General features: G+C 41.9%; 1 protein-coding gene across 1 annotated transcript in view; it reads left to right on the top strand.

The window, feature by feature from the left end:
- Positions 1-1,257: 1,257 nt before the first annotated feature.
- The window catches only part of stk17a (serine/threonine kinase 17a), a 31,788-nt gene continuing 16,224 nt past the window's right edge, over positions 1,258-16,821 (top strand). Inside the window, exons 1-2 of the mRNA XM_080049854.1 lie at positions 1,258-1,683; positions 12,256-12,468. Coding sequence (XP_079905980.1) covers positions 1,499-1,683; positions 12,256-12,468 — 398 coding nt within the window. The 5' untranslated portion in view covers positions 1,258-1,498. The remainder of the gene's footprint in view (positions 1,684-12,255; positions 12,469-16,821) is intronic.

Below are 16,821 nucleotides of genomic sequence, written 5' to 3'. Positions count from 1 at the left end.
CTCGTAATTACGAGATAAGGATCTCGTAATTACGAGATAAAGATCTCGTAATTACGAGATAAAGATCTCGTAATTACGAGATAAGGATCTCGTAATTACGAGATAAGGATCGCCCTCTCATTCATCAATAACGATGTCTGTGTGTGTGTATTTGTGTGCAGACGAGGTGAACCTAGCCATAGGAAAACGTAGGCAATAGCCTTGGTTTCCGGACTACAATGGGCCCCATAATCAATATTTAAATATTTGTTTAGGCTACTGTTCATTCATTAATCAGCGATCGCATCGGGTAGGCTACTGAGGGACACACTTTCGGCTTTACGCCCGTGATCAGCTGCTGAGGTCCGACTGGGCTTTTCTCCTGAATAGTCCCAGTGACTGCATATCTGCACAAAGTTGACATGGCTATACTCATTGTCATGCCCTCCTTGTAGAAAGTTCTTATGTGTTTGTATGAGTCATGGATTACACCGAGTTTAACCACTGCATTTAATCAAAGCATTCAATAAAACTGCGTTCCGATACAGTAACAAACAGGAGGTAAAAGTGAACTAGCCCACCGGGTATTCTGATTGGATGAGGCAACACAGTACGGTGGCTCCGGTGGCTCATAATGAACAAACTGCATATACAAAGTGAAAGTGTGTCCCTCATTTCCCAATGCGATCGCTGATTAATGAATGAACAGTAAACAAATATTTAAAATAATTGTATTGATTATGGGGCCCATTGTAGTCCGGAAACCAAGGCTATTGCCTACGTTTTCCTATGGCTAGGTTCACCTCGTCTGCACACAAACACACACACACACACACACACACACACACACACACACACACACACACACACACACACACACACACACACACACACACACACACACACACACACACATCGTTATTGATGAATGAGAGGGTGATCCTTATCTCGTAATTACGAGATCCTTATCTCGTAATTACGAGATCTTTATCTCGTAATTACGAGATACTTATCTCGTAATTACGAGATACTTATCTCGTAATTACGAGATCCTGCTCTGAAACTTTTTTTTATTTGGTGAATGCTCAGCGCCACCGTAGTTTTGAACTATAAAGTTGTCTTTTTTTCTGGGTGGAGGGAGGCAGGCTGCGCTCCACTGTCGCTCTACCTAATTGGCCAGCGCGTCTGTCAATCAACACATGCTCCCATGGTAACCGAGGCACAGCACAGTAGCACAGCAGCTGCACCAGTTTAGTTTGTCAGAGGAGAGAGGAGGACCGCTCACAGGCGAAACGCTTCATCAAAATGAGCTTGTCAGTTGCGTTATTTGACAGAATATCAAACGAAACGGATGCCTTTAACTCGATCTGTGATATTTTTCTGTCTCGCGAATGTTATTTGAAATAGTCGTACAGCGTCTAGTCGGCTGTGTTGTTCAGTAGCAGTGTGCTACAGTTTGTAAAAGTTTTGCTAACGGACCGACCCAGTGAGCGAGCGCGCGCTCCAGTCCAACGAACCGATGATTCCCGAACTTCCCCGAGCCGGGGACCCGAGGAGCCGAAGCCGCTTCCAGCAGCAGCAGCCCGGCCCGGAAGGGAGCCAGGCCCGGGGGGTCGCAGGACTGTTGTCCCACATCCAAACCCCCATCAACAACGGACCGTTCACCGACCACTACACCATCATCCCCGGGAAAGAGCTGGGAAGGTAAGACCTACTGGGCCTAATGTTGTTGGTTCGTCCGTTATTTGCACTGGGAGAACTACAATTGTTGTGAATGTGTTATTAATTAATCAACAAATTCTCTTCTCTATCAATACATTTTTTTACCGATATGTTTTGGGTCTTAATTTATGTTTGTGGTGGTTTTAAAAAAATCTTAAAATGTCTTAAATTTGACTTTAATAATGGTGCAAGATCCCTGGAACACGACGAGAACTTTGATTTGAAATTGAATTGGCATTATTAGCCTTTATGTGACTTATTTTTTTCTCTCAAGTGCGCTACAAAAAGTTATAGGCCTTACCATCATGCACACTGGCCTATTTCACTGCACCAGAGAAAAGAAAAAAAAGTTTTTCATGTGCTTGCAATAACATTTCTCATAGCCTTGCAATATATATATATATATATTGCTTGCTGTGCTAAAGGCTAGTATAACCTTATTTTGCAGCAACTGTTTGCATTTCTTAATATAATGGATTTGCATTTTGTCAGACATGGCTGGTTATATTATAGTTATCAGCTGGAGATAGTAAATAGATAGAGACGGACTAGTCAGAGTGAGTCCAGTCCATGGTATTGCTGGTTGCTACAACTTGCTAGCCATTGTGCCTCATTATCTAGAGAAGGATACATACTTCTTCAGCAGCAGACCGTAGCCTATTGTTAAATGATATCTTGTGGCAGGCTATTCTTGGCAGGACACATCTGTCCCTAAACCAAAATCATATCTTCTGAACAAATGATAGGCTATAAACCCTCTTTCTGTTACTTTACCAAGTGTCACTCTACTTATCTTACGGAGTCACTTAAAGGTGGAGTCAGCGATTCTGGAGAAAGCTTGTTGTCAAAATCGGTGAATATCTCCTCACGATATAGGCATACTACCTGGCTGGCCGTACTGTGTGTGAGTGTACTGTAAAAATATATGTTGAATGTTAGTATAGCCTATGCTCTGTAAACAAAGGATACAAAGGGTGGCCATGGTAGTATAGCAACATGCTCGTTTACAGAGCCTAGGCTGTCTATAACACCAGATTTGTTTTAGTTCAGCCCACACACTGTACGGAAAGGTCGTGGATTTTGAGGAGAATTTCACTGATTATGCAAAAACTAAAAGAATATGATTTTGACAACAGAATGACTGAATCCACCTTTTGATATGGATTCACAGCAACAGATATTTGATCTGTTTTCTATGCGTTTGGGAGTTTAACTGGATACAACCAGCACATCAGAAGGTGAAGAAAATGTCAGTATATTAGCAAGTTTATCTATGGCACTTTGAAAGTCAAATGCCTTTAGCAGCAGGGACCTGGCAGCTGTGTGCTCTTGTTAACCAGCTGAGCTAATGTTTCGCAGTACTCCTCGAAGGTTAATTAATAGAGGAAATGCCCCGCTAAACTGTTGGCCTAACTGTTCTGGGATCTGTATAGCCCCTCACAAAGTCACACAAGGCCAATCCGTTTTGATTAGAATATGTTTCAGTTTCAACTAACCACCTGCAGAATGTCTCCAGTCACATTGAATTAGTTCTCTTCTCACTTGTGTGTGTGTGTGTGTGTGTGTGTGTGTGTGTGTGTGTGTGTGTGTGTGTGTGTGTGTGTGTGTGTGTGTGTGTGTGTGTGTGTGTGTGTGTGTGTGTGTGTGTGTGTGTGTGTGTGTGTGTGTGTGTGTGTGTGTGTGTGTGTGTGTGTGTGTGTGTGTGTGTGTGTGTGTGTGTGTGTTGTGTGTCGCATGATCTGACATTGTGACTGAGATTAGCGGCCTCAGAACAACATGAAAGGTTACATTAATCTTTCTCCACCACTCTGATCTGAAGCATTGTACTGGGCAGATCAGCTGATAGAAGTCCATGAGTTCCAGTGCACCAAAGTCTTATTGCATTATGGTGATATAACACTCATAACTGTGGAGATGGTGAGAATCTCTCTTTCTCTATCCCTATATCTTTTACACGTACACACACTGTAATATGAATTATCATTTTTATGAAACATTTTTAGATGAGAGACTTTGCCTTAGACAGGGCTCTGTATGCCCATCATGCACTGATTTCATCTGAGCACAGTCTCTTACCTGGCCATCAAACATATGTTAAAAAAAAATCATTTATTTATTGAGGTGAAATTCTATCAGCTCCATTCCTTTGGAAGCATTGATCTCTTCACTCATGTGGTCCTTCTCTATGTTTTTTTTCTAGATGTGTGTGTGTGGGCGTGTGTGGGTGTGTGTGTGTGTGTGTGTGTGTGTGTGTGGTTGTCCTGTCCTGTCTCTAAGGTGGGCCACACTTTCTCACTAAAGGGAAAGCGCACTCCTGGCAGGCGAACCTGTCAGGCTGCCATTGCAAATAAGATTTAAATTTTAATCAAATCAAAATTTTCGTTAGAATATCCATCTAATATATTACATGTACAAGCTGCATTGTGTGCTTCAGGAAAACTGGATTCTGTCCAAAGGATGATAAGAATTTCTAAGCACACATTTAATGAGTTGCTGTTTGACCCCTAAAGTAGACTACTTTTCACATAGGGCTTTGAGGCGGGCCGTGGGTGGGGTAATTTAAGGTAATACCCTCTAGTATGTCTCTGCAATGAGTCCCAGATGGCCTGCTAGCCAAGCTCCTTTAGTGACAATGGGGAAGCAATCGCTGAATTCCATATGGTGAAGAGCCAAAGCTTTTACCATGATGGGTCTTAGTGACAGAAATGGCCACTCTCTTATTAGCCCCATATGGTCCTGCTGCATGGGAAGAGCTCTTTAGTGATTGCACTTATAACCTCCTCTGTCATCTGCTTAATATATCACTCAAGTAGCCCACCAGTCATGGCTAAGTTACAGTTAGTATGGACTAAATTGGCTGAAAGATATTTTTCTATTAATTTAATTTGGACTTTTTAGAACCAAAGAGTGATTAATTTGTTTTGCTTTCTGCCTTTTAATTATTGTCAGGGAGGTAAACCTTAAATCAACTCTGCTATTAAAAAAACTAAATCATATATATAATATCGGGGTGTTGTCTTTTTTCCACAGACCTGTCAAAATTAGAAACACTGACAAATGGGCTCAGTCATCAGGGCTTTATCTAAGACGCACTCTCCTTTGATTAGCTTCACACTCTGTATATTGCATACCGGAGACAGTGATGAAATCCAGGCTAATGTTAAAGGTCTCATATTATACACTTTTCTGTCAATAGTATATGGTCTTAGAGGTCCCTAATAGATTTTTCTTTAGTTGTTTGCTGAAAAAAACGTTCAGATCATTTATTGTAGTATGCCTCTATACCCTGATTTTCAGCTAATCTCACGATAGCCTATTTTTGAAACCGAGCTGCAGCTCCCCTCGTTTTATATACAATCTATGAGCTCCCACCGCCCCTGTCCAGAAGCGAAGCCATTGGCCTCTGTCCATAGGTCCATAGCTTGCCGTGCCTGTAGTGTTACCACGGAGGTTTACCCATGAGAAGAACCATGTCTAGTGCTAGTAACGCAGGAGCTCAGCCACACTTTGAACAGTTTGACATGACCTTTAGTCTACAGTACATGAAAGACTATGTTCATACAGATGCACTGACAGCCACAAGCTAATGGAAACGGCATGTTCACAATAAAAATGCAGCAAAAGATGGAGGCTACTGCGAAGCTACTTGGGGGCTAACGGTTAAAAATAACACTAAAATCAGTGAAAAAATTTGCCTCAAAGTTAGACTTCTACTCTATTAACTTCCAATGCTTTGTCTTGCTAAAAACAAGGCATTTCCAGACTGCTGTGGGGAATATAAATAGCTTATTATGAGCAATAGATTGATGCTTTTCCCGAAGCTAGCTCGGAAGCTAGCCGCTAAAAATATCACTAAAATCAGTGAAAAAGTTAGCTTCAAAGTTAGACTTCTACTCTATTAACTTCCAATGCTTTGTCTTGCTAAAACAAGGCATTTCCAGACTGCTGTGGGGAATATAGCTTTTTATGAGCAAAAGATCGATGCTTTTCTCAAAGCTAGCTCGGAAGCTAGTGGCTAAAAATATCACTAAAATCAGTGAAATAAGCTTCAAAGTTAGACTTCTACTCTTATTAACTTCTAATGCTTTGTCTTGCTAAAAATCTTGTTGCTTAGCGGGGAAAACAAGATGGAGGTGAAGGAATATTTTTCCAGAGGATCTCGGGGCCGTGGACCTATAAGAAATAGGGGGTGGGGTTATCATAGACTACTGCACGGTGGAAGTTTCTGGTTACTAATATGGGGGGGAAGCATGGACATATAAAGAAAATATGGCTTCTTCTCGCTGTGACGACATATCGGGAAGAATTCTGAACGGAGTAGATTGGGGGAGGGTTGGGGGTTTCAGAAAGGGGGAGAGTGAGAAAAGGAGAGAGTTTTTTTTTGATACTTTGGCAGTCTAGGCACACCGTGGACCCATGTTTATGTTCAAAAACATCGAAAAAAATCTTTTTGCATAATATGGGAGCTTTAATGTCTAACCTATGGGACCAACTTGATGGCTGACCTTTGCCTACAGAAGCCACTAGAGATGTGGAACACTGTGTCACCTGTTGAATCCATTTCTGTCAGAAGTGTGTCCCAGCTGGGGGTCACCCTGGCTGTGCGTGCGTGCGGGCGGGCGTGCGTGCTTGTGTGTGGGGCATTGAGCCAACCCTGGAGAGCACATAGAGACATAGGGTTAATGCCAGTTGACGTTTTTTGGCCCAGAGCCAGTGAAACTCCTGATTTCATTAAATGCATCCATCCAGGGCTGTGTGGAAGGCAGCCATACAGTAACAGTGATTGACACTAACGGTTGCCCGCTTGCCCGGGGGCAACTGAAAATAATGTTCGGGAAAGTTGAGATTGCTATTTGGTTGCCCGAACGGGCAAGTGGATTTTAGATCGGTTGTCAGTAGTCTATGGCTATTTATTCATGTGTTTTTGAGTCTGCAAAAAAAAATTCTAACTCACACAAAATAGATCGGCTATATTTGCAATTGAGCAGCTGCGCGCAGCAGCCAGCAGCATCACGCTCTCTCTCTCTCTATCGCACTCTATCTCTCTCTCTCTCTATCTCACACACACACACACACACACACACAACAGCCTGTGTGCGCGCAGTTTCGCTGTCTACGTTCCGAAAGCCGGCTCTTATTAGGCAACGGACCTGGTTCCGCTATATTCAAAACCCAGAAATCAATCACGTTTGAGCTTATCGATACCGCTATGGAGTCCAGTAGGTCACATGATGTAATTTTAAATATCGAGTAGAGTCGGGTCATCTTCAACTAGCCTAATTAGGCCTACTTCAGCGAATTATTCCATCACTGGTACGCATCATAGACTGTAAAAGTGTTCTACCTTCGACTGTCTTGAAGAAACTCCTTCAACCCGCTTCAACTCCGTCTCCCCCCCAAAAAAAAAAACTCCACTGAGCCGCTGCCGCTGCAGACAGGCTCGGCACCGTCTCATCATTTAATCAAAGCAGCAGTGATCAACAAACGAGAGACTGTGTAGCAAGTCCCGCAGTTAAAAAATTTGATAGTTTTTATTTAAATCCATATTAAAATCTGCAGTAGGAGTGAGCTTTTAAAAAAAATCGCAAACGGTTGAAATGTGATGTGTTCAGGTCGGCTCAGTAAAATGATTATTAGGCAAAGGTCAATAAATGGACATCATGATGTGTTCAAATGTAACATCAAGAAAAAAATGTATTTGAGTTTTTCGCGAGAAGCTTGAATAATAGCCTACAGTTTGGGTGAAAAACTCCCAGCAATATAAAATAAATAGTAGGCCTAAATATGGAATTATGACCTGTTTAAAGTCCTATCCTGAGCTCTGCTCATCTTATAAGCAATTAAAGCAATAATACCAGTTCTCTTTTAACACAGTAATAGAAAAGTATCAATAAAGATTTGGATTGTGGAGTCTTTATAATGTTATCAATATGAATAGAAATGAATGATCCCCCTCCCTACTAACAGTATAACTGGGCAATAGCTTTAACATGGTGGACTTTTATCATTTTATGGCACACAATCTCTTTTTGGCACAATGAGACTGTTTTAAATAAGTAAAATAAGTAAAACATTTCTGAACACATTTGTGTGGAAGCTAACATTTAGCTTGACTCTGAGCTAGACTGAGTTTTCTGAGACCCCCAAAACCAGGCCAGGTGCCTGGCAAAAAGAGGCCCTTTCACGATGCTGCAGCAGGACCAAGCTCTTGGCTGTATGTGTGATGTCATGATATCTAGGCTTATATGAATTGTTGTTGGTTGTATGTGGTTAGGATGAGACTAGTAAGCTGTGTTTGCATTTAAGAGATACGGTTCGCAAAAATTTATAATTTAATTAGCCTATATATCATTGTTTAACAGTGTTTTAGTTTTTTTTGGGAAAGTGAACACGACATTCGGGCAAGTAAAACATTACCTGCCCTATGGGCAAGTGCTTTGGATACCTTAGTATATACCCCTGAGTATATGAGAGCCCAGCTAACCCTAGGACCAGAAACAGACTGTCCATTAAAGATGAAGAGAAGGAAGGGCATCCTATGACCAGCCCCCATAATATGACATCATTATCATAATGTTGTTGACTGCAACTCTGCTTAATTCAAAACCTCCCAAAAACATCAGTGTCCTGAAAGGAGGAGACATAGAGAATAAAAACTCAAGGGAAAGACGGGGTTCGAAACCTGAACTTTATTAGAGATATCTGAACATGATTCAATTGCACAACCCATGTTAACTAGGAAATAATACAGTTCTAGCTAAGCTATACAGTTTAATAATCATTTATTATGGTGCAACGTTCAAATCATTGACCCATAAATCAGCACTTAGTAAACACTTCCACTATAGCTAGGCCATGTTGAACCTATGAACAGCTGCAAGGCTTTGTTCTGCTGCTGCTGGGCTTTAGGCTTTAACGTCCACACAGCCAAACACTACATTACACTGCTTCTTTACACTACATGTAACACTAATGTAGCCATCACCTCTGGCCTAGTCTGTGTGAAGTTGCACACACACACACACACACACACACACACACACACACACACACACACACACACACACACACACACACACACACACACACACACACACACACACACACACACACACACACACACACACACACACACACACAAGCCATCTCTTTCAGGGTGTAGTCTATGAATGAGGCTGCTGGCTTTAGGAAATGTGCTGACGCTGCGTTAGAAAAGGCTGTGGTGGCCCAGTATGGTTTGTAAAGAGCAGGGCCCATACTTTCAAACCAAACGGTCTATCTATCTGCTGTCCCCAGGCTGGGTCACATCAAAACACACTACATCCAGGGGCTCTTTGAATCACCAATGATTTACAGTAGGAAACTACATTAAACCAAGTTTAAAAATATGGAAAATCTTAGCTTACTTCTGTCTTTTGAAAAACTTAAAAAACTTAAATAAAAAGACGACTATGACAAATAATCATCTTAACAACATTACTACTAGCTGTCCAGGCACATCCAGGATATCGGATATATATTCATACTTGTCGGAATGTTTTTATTCTTATTTATGTGTGTGTTGTCTATTTTTTTTTTTTTTTTTTTTTTAAGATGTTTTTTTTGGCATTTTTATGCTTTTATTGATAGTGTAGAGACAGAGTTGAAACGGGGCAGAGAGGGGAGTGACATGCAGAGAACGACCGCGGGCTGGAATCGAACCGGGTCCGCTGCTGGCCGAGGCCCATGGGGGGGACACCCTACCAACTGAGCTAAGGGCGCCCCCTATTTTTTCTTTTGCATGCATTCAAATGTAAAGGGTACAAAAAAAATTGGCCGGGGGGGGATTTCCCCGGACCCCCCTAGGAGGTTCAGGGACCACACTACCGCTGCCGAAGAAAATCCTGGGGAAAACACTGTGTGGAGTTACAGTGTCTTACGAGAGCACAAAACAAAATGTGTATTATGATACAATTTGACCAATTAATCAAGACGTAAATACATTTTCAAGATAGCTGATATCAAGTCTGAGCTGTGTGATCATATCTCATTATCATAATAAACACATGTCTAAATGTTGGTCTCAGTAGCTGCCAGCAGCCTCAGCCCCATGACTCTCACATGGGAGCAGCTGAGGAGGCAGAAGCCCAGTTTAGACCTCCATGGGCCCAGGGCAGGTCCTCATGATCCCTACCCTCACACAAGACTGTTATGGACACCACAAGGTCTTATTCATTGTCGCATTATGTTTTCATCTCACAGCATCTGTTGTCACTCTTTGCTGTGGTTGGTTAAAGCATAGTCTCATCCATATATAGTTTTGCAGTTGTTCTGCACACTAGCCAATCCTATTTATAAAAGACCCTTTTAACTGCCACTGTATAGCAGAGAATGGAATACTCTTCTTTGTAAAAGTCCTGGCCGCTTGTATGTTTTTGTTGGTTTATTTAAAATGTGGACACTCTGTAATAAATTCAGCTGTATCTCAAGCACTGTGTTCTTGAGCAGAATTCTCACTCACTTTCAATGCTATAATGCACCTTTATTTACAGGTAAATCCCATTGAGACCGGAGACTCTTTTGCAAGGGAGACCTGTTCCCATTCCCACACACATGCATACACCGATAGCAGGCTAACTATCGACATTCACACGAGGCAAGGTGGAATGAAGTGTCTTGCCCAATGACACCAGGTGGCTGAGGGCGGGGATCAAACTGCCAACCCTTTGATCATTGGCCGAACCCGCTCTACCACCTCAGCCATGTTTTTTAGATGAGTTAAGAGAGTTGAGGCTCTGTAGTAAGAAATGAAAGCAGGTTACAGAGTAAAGGCCAATCTACATGGAAAATATTTTGAAGACATGTTTCTGAATACCTTCACCTCACCGTCTCACTAAATATGAACTACATATCCATTTTATCAGATGTATCAATCAAACACTCACTGAATACATTTTACTGTCAGTTTATACTTCAGCATAAAGTAATAAGTGATTAGTTCTTTACTATGCTGTGGCTGATTGAACCTTGTAGCTGCCCCCTACACCAGAGCCTCTTAATCCTAATCCTTCCTGATGAGCTCAACCAGTTATGTTCAGCCAACGTACATTCATCAACGTTCATGGTTCTTTGAATTTTAGGCCTCATTACACAATCACTTTGGCACTGAAATCAAACAATATTATCTCGATACATAGATGTACTTTACCATGTATGTCACCATATAGGAAGGGTATTTTTAAAGTACTCTTTCCTGTCCTCATAATGTGTCTCCTTTCATCTAAAATGTGTCCTTCCATTTGTTTTCTTGGTTATTGTCACAGCTTCTCTACATTTGAAACAACTAACTCATCTAAAGAGGCTCTGGTGTTTAGGAGAGATTAACGGTATACTGATTATATACCATTCGTCTAAATCAAATTCAAATTAATGTCTTAAAAATGTCTATGAAGAAGAACTCTGATGAGCTAAGAACCAGTGTCATATTGTACATAATACAGTGTATGATGGTACATCATTTGGGACACAATGCAATGCAAAACAGGAACAGACCAGCAACCAATCAAATCCAAATGAACCGATGGCTTTGTATCCAGCAGACTCCTAACTGGGCTGCCTGCTGCGCTGATCTACATACAATCAGTTGTAAATGTGTGCTCCTGACCACTTTCTACCTGTAAAGCAACACAATGAATCCTATCCATATGATACACACACCCAGGAGATGCATTGGGATCAGTTTTGGCTTGGCTGAGGACTCACTCACAGACATGGAGCTGGCTGCTGCTGATGATTATTATTGGAGCATTGACTGCCAACAGTAGCCCAGAGGGAGGGCACCATGTGGGCCTGTCATCTCCATCACCAGCTTCATTTCACAGGATTTCCCCTGGGCAGCGTGCACGTGGTCGCACGCACACACACACACACACACACACACACACACACACACACACACACACACACACACACACACACACACACACACACACACACACACACACACACACACACACACACAGCCTCACACAGGAACACCCTCTAGCTCTGGAATAGAACTGGGTCAGGCCACACGCTTTGAAAAAAAAAGAGAAAGGAGAAACAACTTATGTTATATTTTTAAACCCAATTTAAGACCAAGTCCTTGTTGCAGCCAGTCCGGGGGTTTCGATGTCCAGCCCACGGCCCTTTGCTTGCATGTCTTACTAATGCTGTCCAACAAAAATGTCAATCCACCATGTTTGCTGTGGTACCTGTTTTGGCACAATGGGGGAGTCCATTATGGCCCATTATATAAACACAGTATTGATTGATTGCATACATTTTATTTCAGACACATCCAAACAAAAAATCAAACATCGCAAAACATATAAAACTAAATTAAATGCATGAAAATACAATAAACAAATGATAAACAAAAGAAAAATAACATAATATTCAATTGATATGTCTGTGAAAAGCACTAGGAAGAAGTATACAACTTACTGTATTTAATCCTACCCCCTTTTTCCACAGCTCAATAATTCATTTTTTTCTGTATTGATTATCGATGATCTTTCGTTATGTGTCTTCCAGGGGGAAGTTCGCCGTGGTTAGAAAGTGTGTGGAGAAATGCTCCGGTCTGGAGTACGCCGCCAAGTTCATGAGGAAGAGACGGAAAGGCCAGGACTGCAGGACCGAGATCATCCATGAGATTGCCGTGCTGGAGCTAGCCACAGCCAGCAGCCGCGTGGTCAACCTCCACCAAGTCTACGAAATGGCTTCAGAGATGGTCCTAGTCCTGGAGTTGTGAGTACTCATTCAACCCCGCTAAAGGGCACCTACTAAACATGGGATAGATTTATTTTTTTTAAACTGCAATAAAATATTGTGGGAAAAAAGGGGGGCTCCCAACTCACGCACAGAACACACTAATGTGAACATCTGTGACAAGTATTTTTAGACATTGTGGATAAGTCTCAAAGCTGGTTATGTATTGGCACCGTTTAACTCTGGGTTTCCTGAATAATGCCATAACCAGCTCGTTCAGCTCTGTCCTTTGTCCTTTGTGTATTTCACATGTTTTTGCCGGGTTAAATTTTAGATTTGTACAATGTCCATAGGTGTTCCTTAAGAATATGTGTACCATACATATTTGTGTCGTAGTGTGTAACATGGCATCGGGTTGGCCTGTGACATAGGAAACTGCTGTGATGTGGTGTTAAAGGGGAACAGGCAATATAGACGGAGCTTTTCATTTGGCAAGAGCTTCAGGCCAAACTTTAATGCTCCAGCAAACACTTGCTATTCCAACAATGTGCCTCGCCTGTGTCCTGTTGCGCACACACACACACACACACACACACACACACACACACACACACACACACACACACACACACACACACACACACACACACACACACACACACACACACTCACACACTGTGTAGTAGAATATGGATGGATTGGGTTTCCGGTGTCCCAGGCTTATTGCTGGGAGGTGAAGGGGACGTCAGACAGACAGAGAGCAGTTTGATGTGTTAAATCCATCAGTAACATTGAATCAGTCACATTGAGTCACTGGAGCACAGCTCAGTTTGACCCAGAATGTTGGACACACACGCTGACACACAAACACACACACACACACACACTTGATAATGTATACTGTTGACTACAGAAGCCGCACCAGTTGTCGATGATCTCATCTCACTGGTAATGCCCTGCCATTCTTGACCTGATTCCCATGGAGTTTGTGTGTGTGTGTGTGTGTGTGTGTGTGTGTGTGTTCCTTTCTCTCAGTTTGTCCTTGTCTCTCTCCCTCCACTTGCCACATTGGATTTTGCCTGCATCCCTCACCATAGTAACACTCAGAACCCCAAATATGTACGCAAGCACACACACACACACACACACACACACACACACACACACACACACACACACACACACAGCAATTCTATCAGATGGTATTGAAATTGTAGCTCAGCTGCCATAGTGGTGTGTGTGACCTCTACTCGTGCTGATGATTATTCTACACTGTCCTATCGCCACATAGACGCATCAAGCAATAATACAACAAATGTGCTACAAGGCCCTATGACCGTAAAGAAATAGAGTGCCAGATACTTCTTTAAATTGTTTTAGCATATAGGAGTCAAATTCAATTTTGCAGTTTAAATGTAAAACAAAATGTTTTATACCTAGCTTATCTTGATCAGTATTTGACTGAACTTGATTTAGAAATAGACGCATGTCCTCATGTTGGGGCTGACTTGGGACACTTAAAGACACTTCAGTGAAGTCAGTAAGGCAGCTGTAGAGTGGAGCGGAAGAATTTTCCAACCAGTCAGTGGACTTGATAAACTAGTGCCTTTTCTGTCAAAATATCTTTTTGGGGTTTTTATATGGTGGGAAGTAAAGTATAAACCCCTTTTTGCTCTCATCTAGAAGAGCAGTCAATGTCAGCTGTGTGGGATTAGGAAAACATGTTGGGGAAACATGTTTCTAATAATGAACTAAAAATCAAACTCATATCCCAGTTTGTGTAACGCAGGCTTTCTGGAATAAAGGTAGTCTCCTAGCCCCAGGCCTAGGTTACACGGATAACAGGACAATCACATCATCTGGGTGATATTCTCAGACTTGATAAGGCTTCTGAATACTATTCTACCCTTTCCCACCAGTAAAAGGCATACATCAGAGCTGTAGTGGTTTCCACACGCTTTCTAAAGTTGATTCTGAATCTGAAACAATATTCTAAAAGCAGTTTCTCCATAGTGTTAGTGGCAGAATGTTAACCTTGAACAAGGGCCCTTCCCAGGACACACAATAACAGCACCAAATGTCCTCCTACATTGAGGAAAGTCTTCACAGAAATGTCCCTCTGCTTGAATGGAGTGAGACAGTAATAGAGCAGAGAGGCTGCCTGGATCCTAGTGTTGTACAGGATTATGTGCTGTCAGCGGCACATGCGTTGTAATGCAATCTGTCCTGTTAAGAAGATCCCATAAATGCCCATTTAAAGGCTCCGGTGGGCCCAATCCTGCCCCCACCTCGCTCCATAATCCCAATCCCAGCCATTGTTCAGAAAACGGATAATCCCAGAATTAACTGCTGTCCCGAAAGAACAGTGGCCTTTGCCAGGGCCACACACTGTCAACAGACCCAATACCACAGTTTGGCTGCTGTCAATTTTGAGTCACAGTCTATTTTAAAAAAGTGAAACGAGAAAGTGGATGTTTCTCATTTCATTTTTGGATATAATCCATATGGGATGTGTGGAATAGTTTGAATGGAATTTGCCACATTGACTGCTCTAATTAGGCAGCAGAGATCATACCGCATGTTTCAAGATCAATGATAGCGTTGTTTACATGCTTTTAACACATAGTACATGTGCTAGAGACAATCACAGGTCTTTCCAATTTCTGAATCCCTTAAACACGTGTGACCTACACGTCTCTTGAACCCTGTAATTAGGAACTATTTTTTCAGAATTCCAAGGGCCTGACAAGATTGGCACTATTAAAGGAGTCACCTAATTCAACTTTATGGTAGCACTGGGTTCTGCTGTTGCCCACCTTAGCTGCCACCAAACGTGTTCAGGTTGTCTGCTACGTTGTGGCCTTTCTTCTGAACGCAATATCTCATGAACGCTTTGAGGGATTTTCATCAAACAACTCACACTTGGACAGACAGATTAGATTAAGGAGATCAAAAGTCTTTGTCCCTGTGGCCTCTTAACCTCATAAATGTGATGTCTCAAGGAATGCTTTGGGGAATGTTTGTGAGTTATTTGGAAAACAGTAGGACACGTGTAAAAACTAGGGCTGTCACTTTAAAAAAATGAAGTTTGAACAAATTTAAAATGACCTTTACTTCGTTTGAATATGAACAGCAGACTGAGACATCAATCTAATCACTTCTATGAGTCAGTCACCAGGTAATAAACCAGGCTTCATGTGTGAATGAACACATGTATATGACATATCTGGTGGTGTATAATATAACTATCCCTGTGTCACTGCTAGAGCCTGTTACTGTCGGCACCATTCAATTCATGTAAACCCCTTAACATTCCCTTTTTATATATATTTTTTCTTTGAGCATGTATTTACTGCAGAGCAGAGAAGAAATAGAGCAGAATGCTTTCCTTCTTTGATGTTCACAACATGCTCTTGTCTGCTTGTCCTCACCCATCTTTCATTTGTGCCGACAGAAAGCTGACGGATATTTCCAGACAGTGGGGCAAGTGGTGACGATAGGGGGGGATTGTAGGGATAGAATTCTACAAATGAGGGTCAACTTGACATAGAAAACTATTCATGCCAAGATGAGAAGGGGGGGGGGGCAAAGTGTTTTCCTGGCTGGAAGGGGGGGCGAAAGAGAGACAGAGATGAAAGAGACAGAGGCCTTACTATAACACCGCATATTGAAAGCAAGACAATGCAGTCAACGGAGGCTGTGTGGAAACATGAGTGCCCATCACTCTCATGTTTTCTGGCTATGCCCAATCAGATTTTTTTCACAGACAATGTGTGTTTTAGAGGATGTCATCTCAGGAAAAAGATTTGTATCCTTGTAAAATATTGCTGGTGTCCTGCAATAAAACTGTGACTAAGTACCGGTATCAACCGGACACTCTAAACCTCAAACAATGGATGGACATTAGTTAAACAGAGCAATGCAATGGACAGAACATTTTTGTGAGACAGAGGAAGTAAAATGGAAGAAATGGACTACCTTTATTAAAGAAGTAGAAGATGCTACATAATCACTTAATATCACATAATAACTCGACACCATTGAAAATGAGGGTCACCCCTCAATTGGTCTCTCGAGGATAAATAAAAGTTAAATGAAATGAAATGAATCAGGATGAGCTTTCAGCAAAAAAAAAAAAAAAGACAGTGGCTAGAATGGTGTCCATGAAAGGCTGATGGAGAGAACAGAGAGATAGATGTGTAGTTCTGTTCACTCCAGGTCAGCTTTGTCATGCATATAAAGGGAGCTGCAGCTATTCTATATTCTTCTGAGTGACGTGAAGGAAAACGTCATTCTTAGGGTTATACCATAAAAAAGTTACCAGATTTTTGAACGTTTGGATGTCTGACCTCCTCCTGTCTTGCTCGTCCGTTCCAGGCTGAATTGATAGAA

This window comes from Ammodytes marinus (genome assembly GCF_949987685.1).
Source record: "Ammodytes marinus genome assembly, chromosome: 21".
Taxonomy (NCBI): domain Eukaryota; kingdom Metazoa; phylum Chordata; class Actinopteri; order Uranoscopiformes; family Ammodytidae; genus Ammodytes; species Ammodytes marinus.
This window is presented reverse-complemented; position numbering and strand designations above follow the sequence as displayed.